This window comes from Mya arenaria, chromosome 4 (assembly GCF_026914265.1).
Source record: "Mya arenaria isolate MELC-2E11 chromosome 4, ASM2691426v1".
Taxonomy (NCBI): domain Eukaryota; kingdom Metazoa; phylum Mollusca; class Bivalvia; order Myida; family Myidae; genus Mya; species Mya arenaria.
This window is the reverse complement of record NC_069125.1, coordinates 5,033,184-5,050,049: the sequence shown is the minus strand read 5'-3', so window position 1 is coordinate 5,050,049 and position 16,866 is coordinate 5,033,184. Positions and strand designations below refer to the sequence as shown.

At 39.2% G+C, this 16,866-nt stretch overlaps 1 protein-coding gene across 1 annotated transcript; it reads left to right on the top strand.

Annotated features, from left to right (window-relative positions):
• The first annotated feature begins 420 nt into the window (after nucleotides 1-420).
• Nucleotides 421-6,083, top strand: LOC128229663 (triadin-like). The gene is made up of 2 exons (XM_052941440.1): nucleotides 421-738; nucleotides 5,166-6,083. The coding sequence occupies exons 1-2, from the start codon at nucleotides 421-423 to the stop codon at nucleotides 6,081-6,083; spliced, it is 1,236 nt and encodes a 411-aa protein (XP_052797400.1).
• Nucleotides 6,084-16,866: the final 10,783 nt, after the last annotated feature.

The window sequence follows — 16,866 nt, the reverse complement described above, 5'->3', positions numbered from 1 at the left end:
ATACCACACAATGATCAAGGCCTTAAAACACCAAACAAGAGACACAACGCTGCACAAGACACAACCATAATTAAAGGCCTCACAAACACCAAACAAGAGACACTACGTACACTTCAAAAGACAAAACAAAGATCATGGTCAATCAAACACCAGACAACGGATACAACGCTGCACAAGACAATACAAAGATCATGGTCAATCTAACACCAGGCAAGAGACCAAACGCTTCACAAGACAACATAACGATCATGGTCAATCAAACACCAGACAACGGACACAACGCTACACAAGACATTATACAAAGAATAGGTCAATCAAACACCAGACAACAGACCAAACGCTACACAAGACAACACAAAGATCATGGTCAATCTAACACCAGACAAAAGATGAAACGCTACACAAGACAACACAAAGATCATGGTCAATCAAACACCAGACAACGGATACAACGCTGCACAAGACAATACAAAGATCATGGTCAATCAAACACCAGACAAGAGACGAAACGCTATACAAGACAACACAAAGATCATGGTCAATCAAACACCAGATAACGGACACAACGCTGCACAAGACAATACAAAGATCATGGTCAATCAAACACCAGACAACGGATACAACGCTGCACAAGACAATACAAAGATCATGGTCAATCAAACACCAGACAACGGATACAACGCTGCACAAGACAATACAAAGATCATGGTCAATCTAACACCAAACAAGAGACACTACGTACACTTCACAAGACAAAACAAAGATCATGGTCAATCAAACACCAGACAACGGATACAACGCTGCACAAGGCAATACAAAGATCATGGTCAATCAAACACCAGACAAGAGACGAAACGCTATACAAGACAACACAAAGATCTTGGTCAATCAAACACCAGACAAGAGACGAAACGCTACACACAACAACACAACGATCATGGACAATCAAACACCAGACAACGGACACAACGCTACACAAGAGAGCACAACGATCATGGACAATCAAACACCAGACAATAGACAAAACGCTACACAATACAACACAAAGATCATTGTCAATCAAACATAAAACAAAAGACACAACGTTGCATAAAACAAAACAAAGGCCAAACAGATCTTATATAAATAAGTATGATACTTATGTGTTAATTTTATGGTATTTCACTCAAAGAGAAGCGTAGTTAGTATGCATTCTAATGACTTTGAACTTGACATATTGCAGAAAGAGATAAAATCAACAGCAGACTGTTACTCAACATTTTGTTTTATTTGATCGGAATGTCTAATGACTAAATGTCCATTGGCTCTTGCAAAAAACAAGGAATTAAGACTTTAATTAATCGAAGCTGGATCAAGTGTGGCATGTTTTATTACAATCTAGCAGCTCGTGTCACACTCATCACTTATACAAAACAGACTTTGTGACCTGATTAATCTCTCTAATAACATGTTATTCTGTTGAATTCCTCGTACACGCCTGTGATGTGGATAAAGGAGAACGAGTGGAGCATGTTAGGAACATAATTTGTCCATCAAGTGAGCGTTGGAGAAAAAGGTTAATCAATGATGTTGATTAACCATTTAGTCAATAATTAACAGGAGAACATTGTCAATGACTCCTCACCTGTCATCACCTTTAATGTTCTCATTGAAGAAAAACGTTTTTCAGCAAAGGACACGAAGTCTGTACGATGAATAATTGTTGAGATTATAGGTTGGGTCGATGCTTTTCAAATACATAGATTGTTTAAGACTAGAAATATCACCGAAGACAAGTTTTTGACTCACGTTCATGGACAGATCATGAAATAAGCAGCTGTTTACACTTCTGCTGTCTTATGGCGCTGTGTGTCTCATTTAGTGTTTGAGCAAGAATGTGCCTCAATCCTAGTGTCTCTATCTGTTTGGATGCTGGGCCTGTCCCTGTAGTTTCCATTGTATTCCTAACCTTGTGCCTCTTAACACGGTCATAGTTAGTTATTTTGATGCTGGACTTGTCCTGGTATTTTCCGTGGTATTCTTAACCTTATGCCTCTTACTAGGTAATAGTTGCTTGTCTGACTTCTTGACGTGTCCCTGTATTTTCCATTGTTTTCTTAACCATATGCCTCTAGATAGGTTATAGTTAAATGTATGGCTATTGGGCTTGTCCATGTATTTACCATTGCATTATTAACATTAAAGATATCACCGGAGAAAACTTTTGACTTAGTCATATGGACGGGTTATGTCACAAGCAGTTGCTCCCTGTGTCTTTTGCCTCACTGAGTGTCTGTTTAGGACTTTAAACAACCTCATATTTAATGCATGGCGACATGGTTTGGCCGCTAATATCTCACAATATAGTGAATATACATGCTTTTGTTTTCAATTAAACCTGAAGTACTCGTTAATTAGCAAATAAAAACACGATCATAATGTCTTTCTACAACGAAGAGAAAGTCAATTTGTACCTCCTCCAAATCGATTTCGAACTGTACGTTTTCTAGCACTCCAAAAAGCGTTATCTCAAGCTTCGATTTAATTGGCCATTTGATGTGAAACCTATACAGCTGTACTTGTTGGATCCTTTGCGTGTGTATAAGCCTGTCCCTTAATAAAAGTACCATGTTGATACGTAAGCGAAACCTTTCAATCGCTGACATTGGGAGTCGGTTTTCCTTGATCAATGTGTTAAGTCGATTGGCGTGCATATGACATTGCACTTTCGGAATGCAGTTACAATGGGATGCAGTGGAAATCCTGTTTAGAGGTGGGTGTCGAAACGACACTGGACGATTAACACACCCTGCTTAGAGGCACAAGGTAAGGACCAACGAGAGACACATGCGTACAAAAACCGCTATACTGTTATTGTAGATCGTCAATATATATGACCAACAGGAGTGAGTTCTTGAAAACATTCGTTTGGACTATAATGATCGATCTTGAAGGTAGGAAGCCAGTTTGCTTATGGCTTGCAACTAAACGGTCGTATAAAAAAAATAAACGTTAATTAAATAACATTATAAAATGAATACTTAACACACCAATAGTACATAGTGAGATATACAATATTTTTTTTCATTTCACTCTGAAGAATTACCTTCTTTATCTCTATGGTCAGCAATTGGTAGGCAGTATCCCTCTATTTCTATGTCGTCAGCTGAGTGGTCACCACTTTAGCACGACCCATAATTACGTTTTTGTTAAGTAGGATGCAAGGATGAAAACAAAGCTGGTCAATTTTACACCAAAAACAATCAAGTCCGAAAACAATATAAACGTAATAACAGTGCATTTTACAAAACATGGGCGAGTCCAGTTAAAATAACAACCTATCCAAGTATCGGCTGCTGCATACGTTGTCCGCATGTCATCTTTAGTCCAGTTTTTTCACTTAAATGCTATGATTGGCTTGTTATAATTACTTGATACATTTCGACCATTCATTAACATTTTGGTTAAGTTTAACCAGACGAAACGTCTAACTAGATGTAAACAATTGGCTACCGAAGGACTGAAATGAATAGCATCACTATGGGCACCACAACCAAGTATTGAACAATTGATAAAAAATTAAAAATGGCTATTTTGCGTTCTTTTATAGCAGATATGTCGAGCAAAAACTAATTTTTATAATGTTTTTTTTTTACTTTTTTATTACTAAATATTCCAAGTTAATCCGCAGCCAAATCCATTTCAAACGGTGCACATTTTGTGTAAGGTACACCATGCATCACTCTTCAACAAATCGGCGAATGAAACGATTAAACAAATGATGGAATACCTTAATAGGCTAATATGAGTTCCCTAATTGAACTTATAAGAGATTAATCCGAGCACGTTCACGCGTTGTTACACTGTATAAATAACTTCAAATGACAATGAAATGCTTCAAATTCCGTTACTCTCTTCATTCTATATAAATAACACCGGTAAAAAGTGATAATTATCTTTTATCTTTTTACAAAAAAACAAACAATGTATTAGTTTTACGGTTGAAATTTGAAGGTTAAATATTTTCTGCGGTTAAGGACATCATGTTTGATGATGTAACAGTACTTTAGTATTTAGAAATGACAAAAGTGCATAGTTTTGTAAATAAATAAAATGTATTTTAAAAAAGAGCCACACATGAATTTGTTTAGTAATTTGTGTGATATTGTGCGAAAAAGTGTGTTTGGCCAATGGACTACTTTATAATCCTACGTCATACTGACATAAAGAAAAGCAGAAGGAACTATCAGAGTCACGTTTTGGGGGACATTTCTCAAACGATGTTTGAACGCAACTGCAACCTTTACCTTTTAAAGGTCTGGTACCATACACGTACAAGAACACATGTACGTATACTTTCTCTACTTTTTTATTGTCTCTGAGAACACTTGTCAAGCCTCAATCATTGTTCAAATTAGTTTTGATTATGAACCGTCATTTAATCCGCTTAAAAGATTTTGGCAATGTTTGTATATTATCTTAAATCCTGTTTGTCTGTTTGTTAGTCCATTCTTACTGTTTATATATATTTGTTTATTCTCAATTTAAACGTAACATTAGAATAACTGTTTTTACAGAAACAGAATTATTATTTTTATATTATTTGATATTGGGGCCGAGATGTCGTTTTGACATTGACATTTTAATTGACTCGTACAGATGATCACTGAACGTCCGTTATAAGGAAATAATGATCAATTCTTCAAACAATAGAATACAAATACGTTAGTGTGTATATTGAACAGTCGTTAAGATTGGCATCGCAAAACTGCAAATTTTATGTCCATCTTCAGAAGGCTTTAATCACGTGACAATGAAGGCCCTATGGCCAGTATCATGTAGCGGATCTATCTTCTTTTTAATAAGAATTCAATTGGTACTTATAAAACAATGCTTCTACTGTTAAGGATAATGTGATATATATGTATAATGAATGGTTTTGTTTTCCTTTACATATAAAAAACATTTAATTGTTTAAAGCAATAAATACGGGTAGAACTACAGATCAATTATTCACAAGTAATTTCTGCAATTTATAATGTATAAGATACAGATTTAAGATGGATGTTCAGTATTGCACCGACAAAGAGAAAATGCATTTTTGTTGTTAGTGAGATGTTGCACCAATATTCGGGAAACAACGCTACAATACAACACAAAGATAAAGGCCTAACGACACCAAACAGGAGACAAAACGCTACAAGACAACACAAGGATCAAGACCTCAAAACACCAAACAGGAGACAAAACGCTACAATACAACACAAGGATCAAGACCTCACGACACCAAACAGGAGACAAAACGCTACAATACAACACAAGGATCAAGACCTTACGACACCAAACAAAAGACAAAACGCTACAATACAACACAAGGATCAAGACCTCACGACACCAAACAAGAGACAAAACGCTACAAGACAACACAAGTATCAAGGCCTAACGGCACCAAACAGGAGACAAAACGCTACAATACAACACAAGGATCAAGACCTCACGACACCAAACAGGAGACAAAACGCTACAATACAACACAAGGATCAAGGCCTAACGACACCAAACAGGAGACAAAACGCTACAAGACAACACAAGGATCAAGGCCTAACGACACCAAACATGAGACAAAACGCTACAAGACAACACAAGGATCAAGGCCTAACGACACCAAACAGGAGACAAAACGCTACAATACAACACAAGGATCAAGACCTCACGACACCAAACATGAGACAAAACGCTACAAGACAACACAAGGATCAAGGCCTAACGACACCAAACAGGAGACAAAACGCTACAATACAACACAAGGATCAAGGCCTCACGACACCAAACAAGAGACAAGACGCTACAATACAACACAAGGATCAAAACCTCACGACACCAAACAGGAAACAAAACGCTACAAGACAACACAAGGATCAAGATCTCACGACACCAAACAGGAGACAAAACGCTACAATACAACACAAGGATCAAGACCTCACGACACCAAACAAGAGACAAAACGCTACAAGACAACACAAGGATCAAGGCCTAACGACACCAAACAGGAGACAAAACGCTACAAGATAACACAAGGATCAAGGCCTAACGACACCAAATAGGAGACAAAACGCTACAAGACAACACAAGGATCAAGACCTCATGACACCAAACAGGAGACAAAAGACTACAGGACAACACAAGGATCAAAGCCTAACGACACCAAACAGAAGACAAAACGCTACAAGACAACACAAGGATCAAGACCTCAAAACACCAAACAGGAGACAAAACGCTACAAGACAACACAAGGATCAAGACCTCACGACACCAAACAAGAGACAAAATGCTACAATACAACACAAGGATCAAGACCTCACGACACCAAACAAGAGACAAAACGCTACAATACAACACAAGGATCAAGACCTCACGACACCAAACATGAGACAAAACGCTACAAGACAACACAAGGATCAAGGCCTAACGACACCAAACAGGAGACAAAACGCTACAATACAACACAAGGATCAAGACCTCACGACACCAAACAAGAGACAAAACGCTAAAATACAACACAAGGATCAAGACCTCACGACACCAAACAGGAAACAAAACGATACAAGACAACACAAGGATCAAGATCTCACGACACCAAACATGAGACAAAACGCTACAATACAACACAAGGATCAAGACCTCACGACACCAAACAAGAGACAAAACGCTACAAGACAACACAAGGATCAAGGCCTAACGACACCAAACAGGAGACAAAACGCTACAAGACAACACAAGGATCAAGGCCTAACGACACCAAATAGGAGACAAAACGCTACAAGACAACACAAGGATCAAGACCTCATGACACCAAACAGGAGACAAAAGGCTACAATACAACACAAGGATCAAGACCTCAAGATACCAAACAGAAGACAAAACGCTACAAGACAACACAAGGATCAAGACCTCAAAACACCAAACAGGAGACAAAACGCTACAAGACAACACAAGGATCAAGACCTCACGACACCAAGCAAGAGACAAAACGCTACAATACAACACAAGGATCAAGACCTCAAGACACCAAACAAGAGACAAAACGCTACAATACAACACAAGGATCAAGACCTCACGACACCAAACATGAGACAAAACGCTCAAGACAACACAAGGATCAAGGCCTAACGACACCAAACAGGAGACAAAACGCTACAATACAACACAAGGATCAAGACCTCACGACACCAAACAAGAGACAAAACGCTACAATACAACACAAGGATCAAGACCTCACGACACCAAACAGGAAACAAAACGCTACAAGACAACACAAGGATCAAGATCTCACGACACCAAACATGAGACAAAACGCTACAATACAACACAAGGATCAAGACCTCACGACACCAAACAAGAGACAAAACGCTACAAGACAACACAAGGATCAAGGCCTAACGACACCAATCAGGAGACAAAACGCTACAAGACAACACAAGGATCAAGGCCTAACGACACCAAATAGGAGACAAAACGCTACAAGACAACACAAGGATCAAGACCTCATGACACCAAACAGGAGACAAAAGGCTACAGGACAACACAAGGATCAAAGCCTAACGACACCAAACAGAAGACAAAATGCTACAAGACAACACAAGGATCAAGACCTCAAAACACCAAACAGGAGACAAAACACTACAAGACAACACAAGGATCAAGACCTTACGACACCAAACAAGAGACAAAACGCTACAATACAACACAAGGATCAAGACCTCACGACACCAAACAAGAGACAAAACGCTACAATACAACACAAGGATCAAGACCTCACAACACCAAACAGGAAACAAAACGCTACAAGACAACACAAGGATCAAGACCTCACGACACCAAACATGAGACAAAACGCTACAATACAACACAAGGATCAAGACCTCACGACACCAAGCAGGAGACAAAACGCTACAAGACAACACAAGGATCAAGGCCTAACGACACCAAACAGGAGACAAAACACTACAAGACAACACAAGGATCAAGGCCTAACGACACCAAATAGGAGACAAAACGCTACAAGACAACACAAGGATCAAGACCTCATGACACCAAACAGGAGACAAAACGCTTCCATACAACACCAGGATCAAGACCTCACGACACCAAACATGAGACAAAACGTTACAAGACAACACAAGGGTCAAGGCCTTACGACACCAAACAGGAGACAAAACGCTACAAGACAACACAAGGATCAAGACCGCACGACACCAAGCAGGAGACAAACGCTATAAGACAACACAAGGATCAAGGCCTCACGACACCATACAGGAGACAAAACGCTACAAGACAATACAAGGATCAAGGCCTAACGACACCAAACAGGAGACAAACCGCTACAAGACAACACAAAGGTCAAGGCCTAACGGCACCAAACAGGAGACAAAATGCTACAAGACAACACAAGGATCAAGACCTAACGACACCAAGTGTGAAATCAGAGCTCCACATGTCAACAAAAAACAAGGTCTAACAGATACCAAACATGAAACACAACGCTACAAGACAACAACAGAATCATCGCTAAACAAACAAGAGATACAATGCTACAAGACAGCAACAGAATCAATGCTAAACAAACACCAAACAAGAGACACAACGATGCAAGACAGCAACAGAATCAATGCTAAACAAACATCAAACAAGAGACACAACACTGCAAGAGAGCAACAGAATCAATGCTAAACAAACACCAAACAAGAGACACAACGCTGCAAGACAACAACAGAATCAATGCTAAACAAACACCAAACAAGAGACACAACGCTGCAAGACAACAACAGAAACAATGCTAAACAAACACCAAACAAGAGACACAACGCTGCAAGACAACAACAGAATCAATGCTAAACAAACAAGAGATACAATGCTACAAGACAGCAACAGAATCAATGCTAAACAAACACCAAACAAGAGACACAACGCTGCAAGACAGCAACAGAATCAATGCTAAACAAACACCAAACAAGAGACACAACGCTGCAAGACAACAACAGAATCAATGCTAAACAAACCTCAAACAAGAGACACAACGCTGCAAGACAACAACAGAATCAATGCTAATCAAACACCAAACAAGAGACACAACGCTGCAAGACAACAACAGAATCAATGCTAAACAAACACCAAACAAGAGACACAACGCTGCAAGACAGCAACAGAATCAATGCTAAACAAACCTCAAACAAGAGACACAACGCTGCAAGACAGCAACAGAATCAATGCTAAACAAACCTCAAACAAGAGACACAACGCTGCAAGACAGCAACAGAATCAATGCTAAACAAACCTCAAACAAGAGACACAACGCTGCAAGACAGCAACAGAATCAATGCTAAACAAACACCAAACAAGAGACACAACGCTGCAAGACAGCAACAGAATCAATGCTAAACAAACCTCAAACAAGAGACACAACGCTGCAAGACAACAACAGAATCAATGCTAAACAAACCTCAAACAAGAGACACAACGCTGCAAGACAGCAACAGAATCAATGCTAAACAAACCTTAAACAAGAGACACAACGCTGCAAGACAGCAACAGAATCAATGCTAAACAAACCTCAAACAAGAGACACAACGCTGCAAGACAGCAACAGAATCAATGCTAAACAAACCTCAAACAAGAGACACAACGCTGCAAGACAGCAACAGAATCAATGCTAAACAAACCTCAAACAAGAGACACAACGCTGCAAGACAGCAACAGAATCAATGCTAAACAAACCTCAAACAAGAGACACAACGCTGCAAGACAGCAACAGAATCAATGCTAAACAAACCTCAAACAAGAGACACAACGCTGCAAGACAGCAACAGAATCAATGCTAAACAAACCTCAAACAAGAGACACAACGCTGCAAGACAGCAACAGAATCAATGCTAAACAAACCTCAAACAAGAGACACAACGCTGCAAGACAGCAACAGAATCAATGCTAAACAAACCTCAAACAAGAGACACAACGCTGCAAGACAACAACAGAATCAATGCTAAACAAACCTCAAACAAGAGACACAACGCTGCAAGACAACAACAAAATCAGTGCTAAACAAACACCAAACAAGAGACACAACGCTGCAAGACAGCAACAGAATCAGTGCTAAACAAACACCAAACAAGAGACACAACGCTGCAAGACAGCAACAGAATCAATGCTAAACAAACCTCAAACAAGAGACACAACGCTGCAAGACAGCAACAGAATCAATGCTAAACAAACCTCAAACAAGAGACACAACGCTGCAAGACAGCAACAGAATCAATGCTAAACAAACCTCAAACAAGAGACAAAACACTGCAAGACAGCAACAGAATCAATGCTAAACAAACCTCAAACAAGAGACACAACACTGCAAGACAGCAACAGAATCAATGCTAAACAAACCTCAAACAAGAGACACAACACTGCAAGACAACAACAGAATCAATGCTAAACAAACACCAAACAAGAGACACAACGCTGCAAGACAGCAACAGAATCAATGCTAAACAAACACCAAACAAGAGACACAACGCTGCAAGACAACAACAGAATCAATGCTAAACAAACCTCAAACAAGAGACACAACGCTGCAAGACAGCAACAGAATCAATGCTAAACAAACCTCAAACAAGAGACACAACGCTGCAAGACAACAACAGAATCAATGCTAAACAAACCTCAAACAAGAGACACAACGCTGCAAGACAGCAACAGAATCAATGCTAAACAAACCTCAAACAAGAGACACAACGCTGCAAGACAGCAACAGAATCAATGCTAAACAAACCTCAAACAAGAGACACAACGCTGCAAGACAACAACAGAATCAATGCTAAACAAACACCAAACAAGAGACACAACGCTGCAAGACAGCAACAGAATCAATGCTAATCAAACATCAAACAAGAGACACAACGCTGCAAGACAGCAACAGAATCAATGCTAAACAAACCTCAAACAAGAGACACAACGCTGCAAGACAGCAACAGAATCAATGCTAAACAAACCTCAAACAAGAGACACAACGCTGCAAGACAACAACAGAATCAATGCTAAACAAACCTCAAACAAGAGACACAACGCTGCAAGACAACAACAGAATCAGTGCTAAACAAACACCAAACAAGAGACACAACGCTGCAAGACAGCAACAGAATCAATGCTAAACAAACACCAAACAAGAGACACAACGCTGCAAGACTACAACAGAATCAATGCTAAACAAACCTCAAACAAGAGACACAACGCTGCAAGACAACAACAGAATCAATGCTAAACAAACCTCAAACAAGAGACACAACACTGCAAGACAGCAACAGAATCAATGCTAAACAAACCTCAAACAAGAGACACACCACTGCAAGACAACAACAGAATCAATGCTAAACAAACCTCAAACAAGAGACACAACACTGCAAGACAACAACAGAATCAATGCTAAACAAACCTCAAACAAGAGACACAACGCTGCAAGACAGCAACAGAATCAATGCTAAACAAACCTCAAACAAGAGACACAACGCTGCAAGACAGCAACAGAATCAATGCTAAACAAACACCAAACAAGAGACACAACGCTGCAAGACAACAACAGAATCAATGCTAAACAAACCTCAAACAAGAGACACAACGCTGCAAGACAGCAACAGATTCAATGCTAAACAAACCTCAAACAAGAGACACAACGCTGCAAGACAGCAACAGAATCAATGCTAAACAAACACCAAACAAGAGACACAACGCTGCAAGACAGCAACAGAATCAATGCTAAACAAACCTCAAACAAGAGACACAACGCTGCAAGACAGCAACATAATCAATGCTAAACAAACGTCAAACAAGAGATACAACGCTGCAAGACAACAACAGAATCAATGCTAAACAAACACCAAACAAGAGACACAACGCTGCAAGACAACAACAGAATCAATGCTAAACAAACACCAAACAAGAGACACAACGCTGCAAGACAGCAACATAATCAATGCTAAACAAACATCAAACAAGAGACACAACGCTGCAAGACAGCAACAGAATCAATGCTAAACAAACCTCAAACAAGAGACACAACGCTGCAAGACAGCAACAGAATCAATGCTAAACAAACCTCAAACAAGAGACACAACGCTGCAAGACAACAACAGAATCAATGCTAAACAAACCTCAAACAAGAGACACAACGCTGCAAGACAGCAACATAATCAATGCTAAACAAACCTCAAACAAGAGACACAACGCTGCAAGACAACAACAGAATCAATGCTAAACAAACCTCAAACAAGAGACACAACACTGCAAGACAAAAACAGAATCAATGCTAAACAAACACCAAACAAGAGACACAACGCTGCAAGACAACAACAGAATCAATGCTAAACAAACCTCAAACAAGAGACACAACGCTGCAAGACAGCAACAGAATCAATGCTAAACAAACCTCAAACAAGAGACACAACGCTGCAAGACAGCAACAGAATCAATGCTAAACAAACCTCAAACAAGAGACACAACGCTGCAAGACAGCAACAGAATCAATGCTAAACAAACCTCAAACAAGAGACACAACGCTGCAAGACAGCAACAGAATCAATGTTAAACAAACCTCAAACAAGAGACACAACGCTGCAAGACAACAACAGAATCAATGCTAAACAAACCTCAAACAAGAGACACAACGCTGCAAGACAACAACAGAATCAATGCTAAACAAACACCAAACAAGAGACACAACGCTGCAAGACAGCAACAGAATCAATGCTAAACAAACACCAAACAAGAGACACAACGCTGCAAGATAACAACAGAATCAATGCTAAACAAACCTCAAACAAGAGACACAACGCTGCAAGACAACAACAGAATCAATGCTAAACAAACACCAAACAAGAGACACAACGCTGCAAGACAGCAACAGAATCAATGCTAAACAAACACCAAACAAGAGACACAACGCTGCAAGACTACAACAGAATCAATGCTAAACAAACCTCAAACAAGAGACACAACGCTGCAAGACAACAACAGAATCAATGCTAAACAAACCTCAAACAAGAGACACAACGCTGCAAGACAGCAACAGAATCAATGCTAAACAAACCTCAAACAAGAGACACAACGCTGCAAGACAACAACAGAATCAATGCTAAACAAACCTCAAACAAGAGACACAACGCTGCAAGACAGCAACAGAATCAATGCTAAACAAACACCAAACAAGAGACACAACGCTGCAAGACAACAACAGAATCAATGCTAAACAAACCTCAAACAAGAGACACAACACTGCAAGACAACAACAGAATCAATGCTAAACAAACACCAAACAAGAGACACAACACTGCAAGACAGCAACAGAATCAATGCTAAACAAACCTCAAACAAGAGACACAACGCTGCAAGACAGCAACAGAATCAATGCTAAACAAACATCAAACAAGAGACACAACGCTGCAAGACTACAACAGAATCAATGCTAAACAAACCTCAAACAAGAGACACAACGCTGCAAGACAGCAACAGAATCAATGCTAAACAAACCTCAAACAAGAGACACAACGCTGCAAGACAGCAACAGAATCAATGCTAAACAAACACCAAACAAGAGACACAACGCTGCAAGACAACAACAGAATCAATGCTAAACAAACCTCAAACAAGAGACACAACGCTGCAAGACAACAACAGAATCAATGCTTAACAAACACCAAACAAGAGACACAACACTGCAAAAAAGCAACAGAATCAATGCTAAACAAACCTCAAACAAGAGACACAACGCTGCAAGACAACAACAGAATCAATGCTAAACAAACCTCAAACAAGAGACACAACGCTGCAAGACAGCAACAGAATCAATGCTAAACAAACACCAAACAAGAGACACAACGCTGCAAGACAGCAACAGAATCAATGCTAAACAAACACCAAACAAGAGACACAACGCTGCAAGACAACAACAGAATCAATGCTAAACAAACACCAAACAAGAGACACAACGCTGCAAGACTACAACAGAATCAATGCTAAACAAACACCAAACAAGAGACACAACGCTGCAAGACTACAACAGAATCAATGCTAAACAAACACCAAACAAAAGACACAACGCTGCAAGACTACAACAGAATCAATGCTAAACAAACACCAAACAAGAGACACAACACTGCAAGACTACAACAGAATCAATGCTAAACAAACACCAAACAAGAGACACAACGCTGCAAGACTACAACAGAATCAATGCTAAACAAACACCAAACAAGAGACACAACACTGCAAGACTACAACAGAATCAATGCTAAACAAACACCAAACAAGAGACACAACACTGCAAGACTACAACAGAATCAATGCTAAACAAACACCAAACAAGAGACACAACGCTGCAAGACAACAACAGAATCAATGCTAAACAAACACCAAACAAGAGACACAACGCTGCAAGACTACAACAGAATCAATGCTAAACAAACACCAAACAAGAGACACAACACTGCAAGACTACAACAGAATCAATGCTAAACAAACACCAAACAAGAGACACAACACTGCAAGACTACAACAGAAACAATGCTAAACAAACACCAAACAAGAGACACAACGCTGCAAGACTACAACAGAATCAATGCTAAACAAACACCAAACAAGAGACACAACGCTGCAAGACTACAACATAATCAATGCTAAACAAACACCAAACAAGAGACACAACACTGCAAGACTACAACAGAATCAATGCTAAACAAACACCAAACAAGAGACACAACGCTGCAAGACTACAACAGAAACAATGCTAAACAAACACCAAACAAGAGACACAACGCTGCAAGACTACAACAGAAACAATGCTAAACAAACACCAAACAAGAGACACAACGCTGCAAGACTACAACAGAAACAATGCTAAACAAACACCAAACAAGAGACACAACGCTGCAAGACTACAACAGAAACAATGCTAAACAAACACCAAACAAGAGACACAACACTGCAAGACAGCAACAGAATCAATGCTAAACAAACACCAAACAAGAGACACAACGCTGCAAGACTACAACAGAATCAATGCTAAACAAACACCAAACAAGAGACACAACGCTGCAAGACTACAACAGAACCAATGCTAAACAAACACCAAACAAGAGACACAACGCTGCAAGACAACAACAGAATCAATGCTAAACAAACACCAAACAAGAGACACAACGCTGCAAGAAAACAACAGAATCAATGCTAAACAAACACCAAACAAGAGACACAACGCTGCAAGACAACAACAGAATCAATGCTAAACAAACACCAAACAAGAGACACAACGCTGCAAGACAGCAACAGAATCAATGCTAAACAAACACCAAACATACACAGATCTTGCTTTTATTAGCTGATTGACTAAAGGTTTATTTGCAAACAATAGTATATATATTTGGAACTACAGAGACAAGCCTGGTAGCCAAATATTTAATTATGACTCTCTTTATAGGCACAAGGTTCAGAAAGAAAAGAAAACTATCGCACTGGCACGATCAGGGAACCTTTGCAAAAAGTATATAAACGAGGATAACTGACCACAAAGATTTTTATCTCCCTTGCAAACGTGTTACAACACCAATAATAATGTTACACTGCACAAAATCGCTACGTATCATACACATCGTGTGTTCTATCATAATCAACATATTTTAAATCATGCGTATCTGAAATATTCATGCATATGTTTAGATATTGTTTAAATAAGTTTGATTTTAAGTGTCAATTTTAAGGTTATTCACAAAAAGAGAAGCGTATTGGATATTGGATTAAACGAATTTGAACTTGGCATTTGTAAAAAGAGATAAAATTAACAGCATACTGTACATAACATCTTGTTTTATTTGATCTGAATGCCTAATGACTAAATGTTCATTGGCTCTTGCAAATGCAAGTAATTAAGACTTTAATTAATCGAAGCTGGATCAAGTGTGGCATGTTTTGTTACAATCTAGCAGCTCGTGTCTCACTCATCACTTAGACAAAACAGACGTTGTGACCTAATTAATCTCTCTAATAACATTTTATTCTGTTAAACTCCACGTACAATCCTATGATGTGGATAAAGGAGAACGAGTGGAGCATGTTAGAAACAAAGTTTGTCCATCAGGTGAGCGTTGGAGAAAAGGGCTTATCAATGATGTTGATTAACAATTTAGTCAACAATTAACAGGAGAACATTATCAATGACTCTTCACTTGTCATCACCTTTAATGGTCTCATTGAAGAAAAACGTTTATTCAGCAAAGTACGCGAAGTATGTACGCTGAATTGTTGAGATCATAGGTTGAATAAACAATTGCTTACACGTTTGCTGTCTTATGACGCGGTGTGTCTTATTTCGTTTAGTCTCGTTTAGTTTTTGAGCATTTATGTGCCTCAAACCTATTGTCTCTAAACATGGTCATAGTTAAATGTTGAGATAATTGACTTGTCCCTACAGTTTCCATTGTATTCTTAACCTTGGGCCTCTAAACATGATTAAAGAGTAACGAAATGGGTCATTCGTCGGTAACCGCTTTCTATTGAATGGAAAGTAACTGAATGGGTTAGTCGTCGGTATACGTCGTCTGTTGAATGGAGAATTACTGAATAGGTCAGTTGTCGGTATACTTCTTCTGTTGAATGGAGAATAACTGAATGGGTCAGTTGTCGGTATCCGTCCTCTGTTGAATGGCGAATAACTGAATGGGTCAGTTGTCGGTATACGTCTTCTGTTGAATAGAGAATAACTGAATGGGTCAGTGGTCGGTATACGTCTTCTGTTGCATGGAGAATAACTGAATGGGTCTGTCGTCGGTATACGTCTTCTGTTGAATGGAGAAT

Excerpts from the sequence above, each read along its gene's own strand:
- LOC128229663 (XM_052941440.1), top strand. The coding sequence starts at position 421 with ATGGTCAATCAAACACCAGACAACGGATACAACGCTGCACAAGACAAT. Across the intron at positions 739-5,165 it reads CACCAAACAAGAGACACTAC|GAGACAAAACGCTACAAGAC; the intron begins GTACACTTCACA and ends GACACCAAACAG.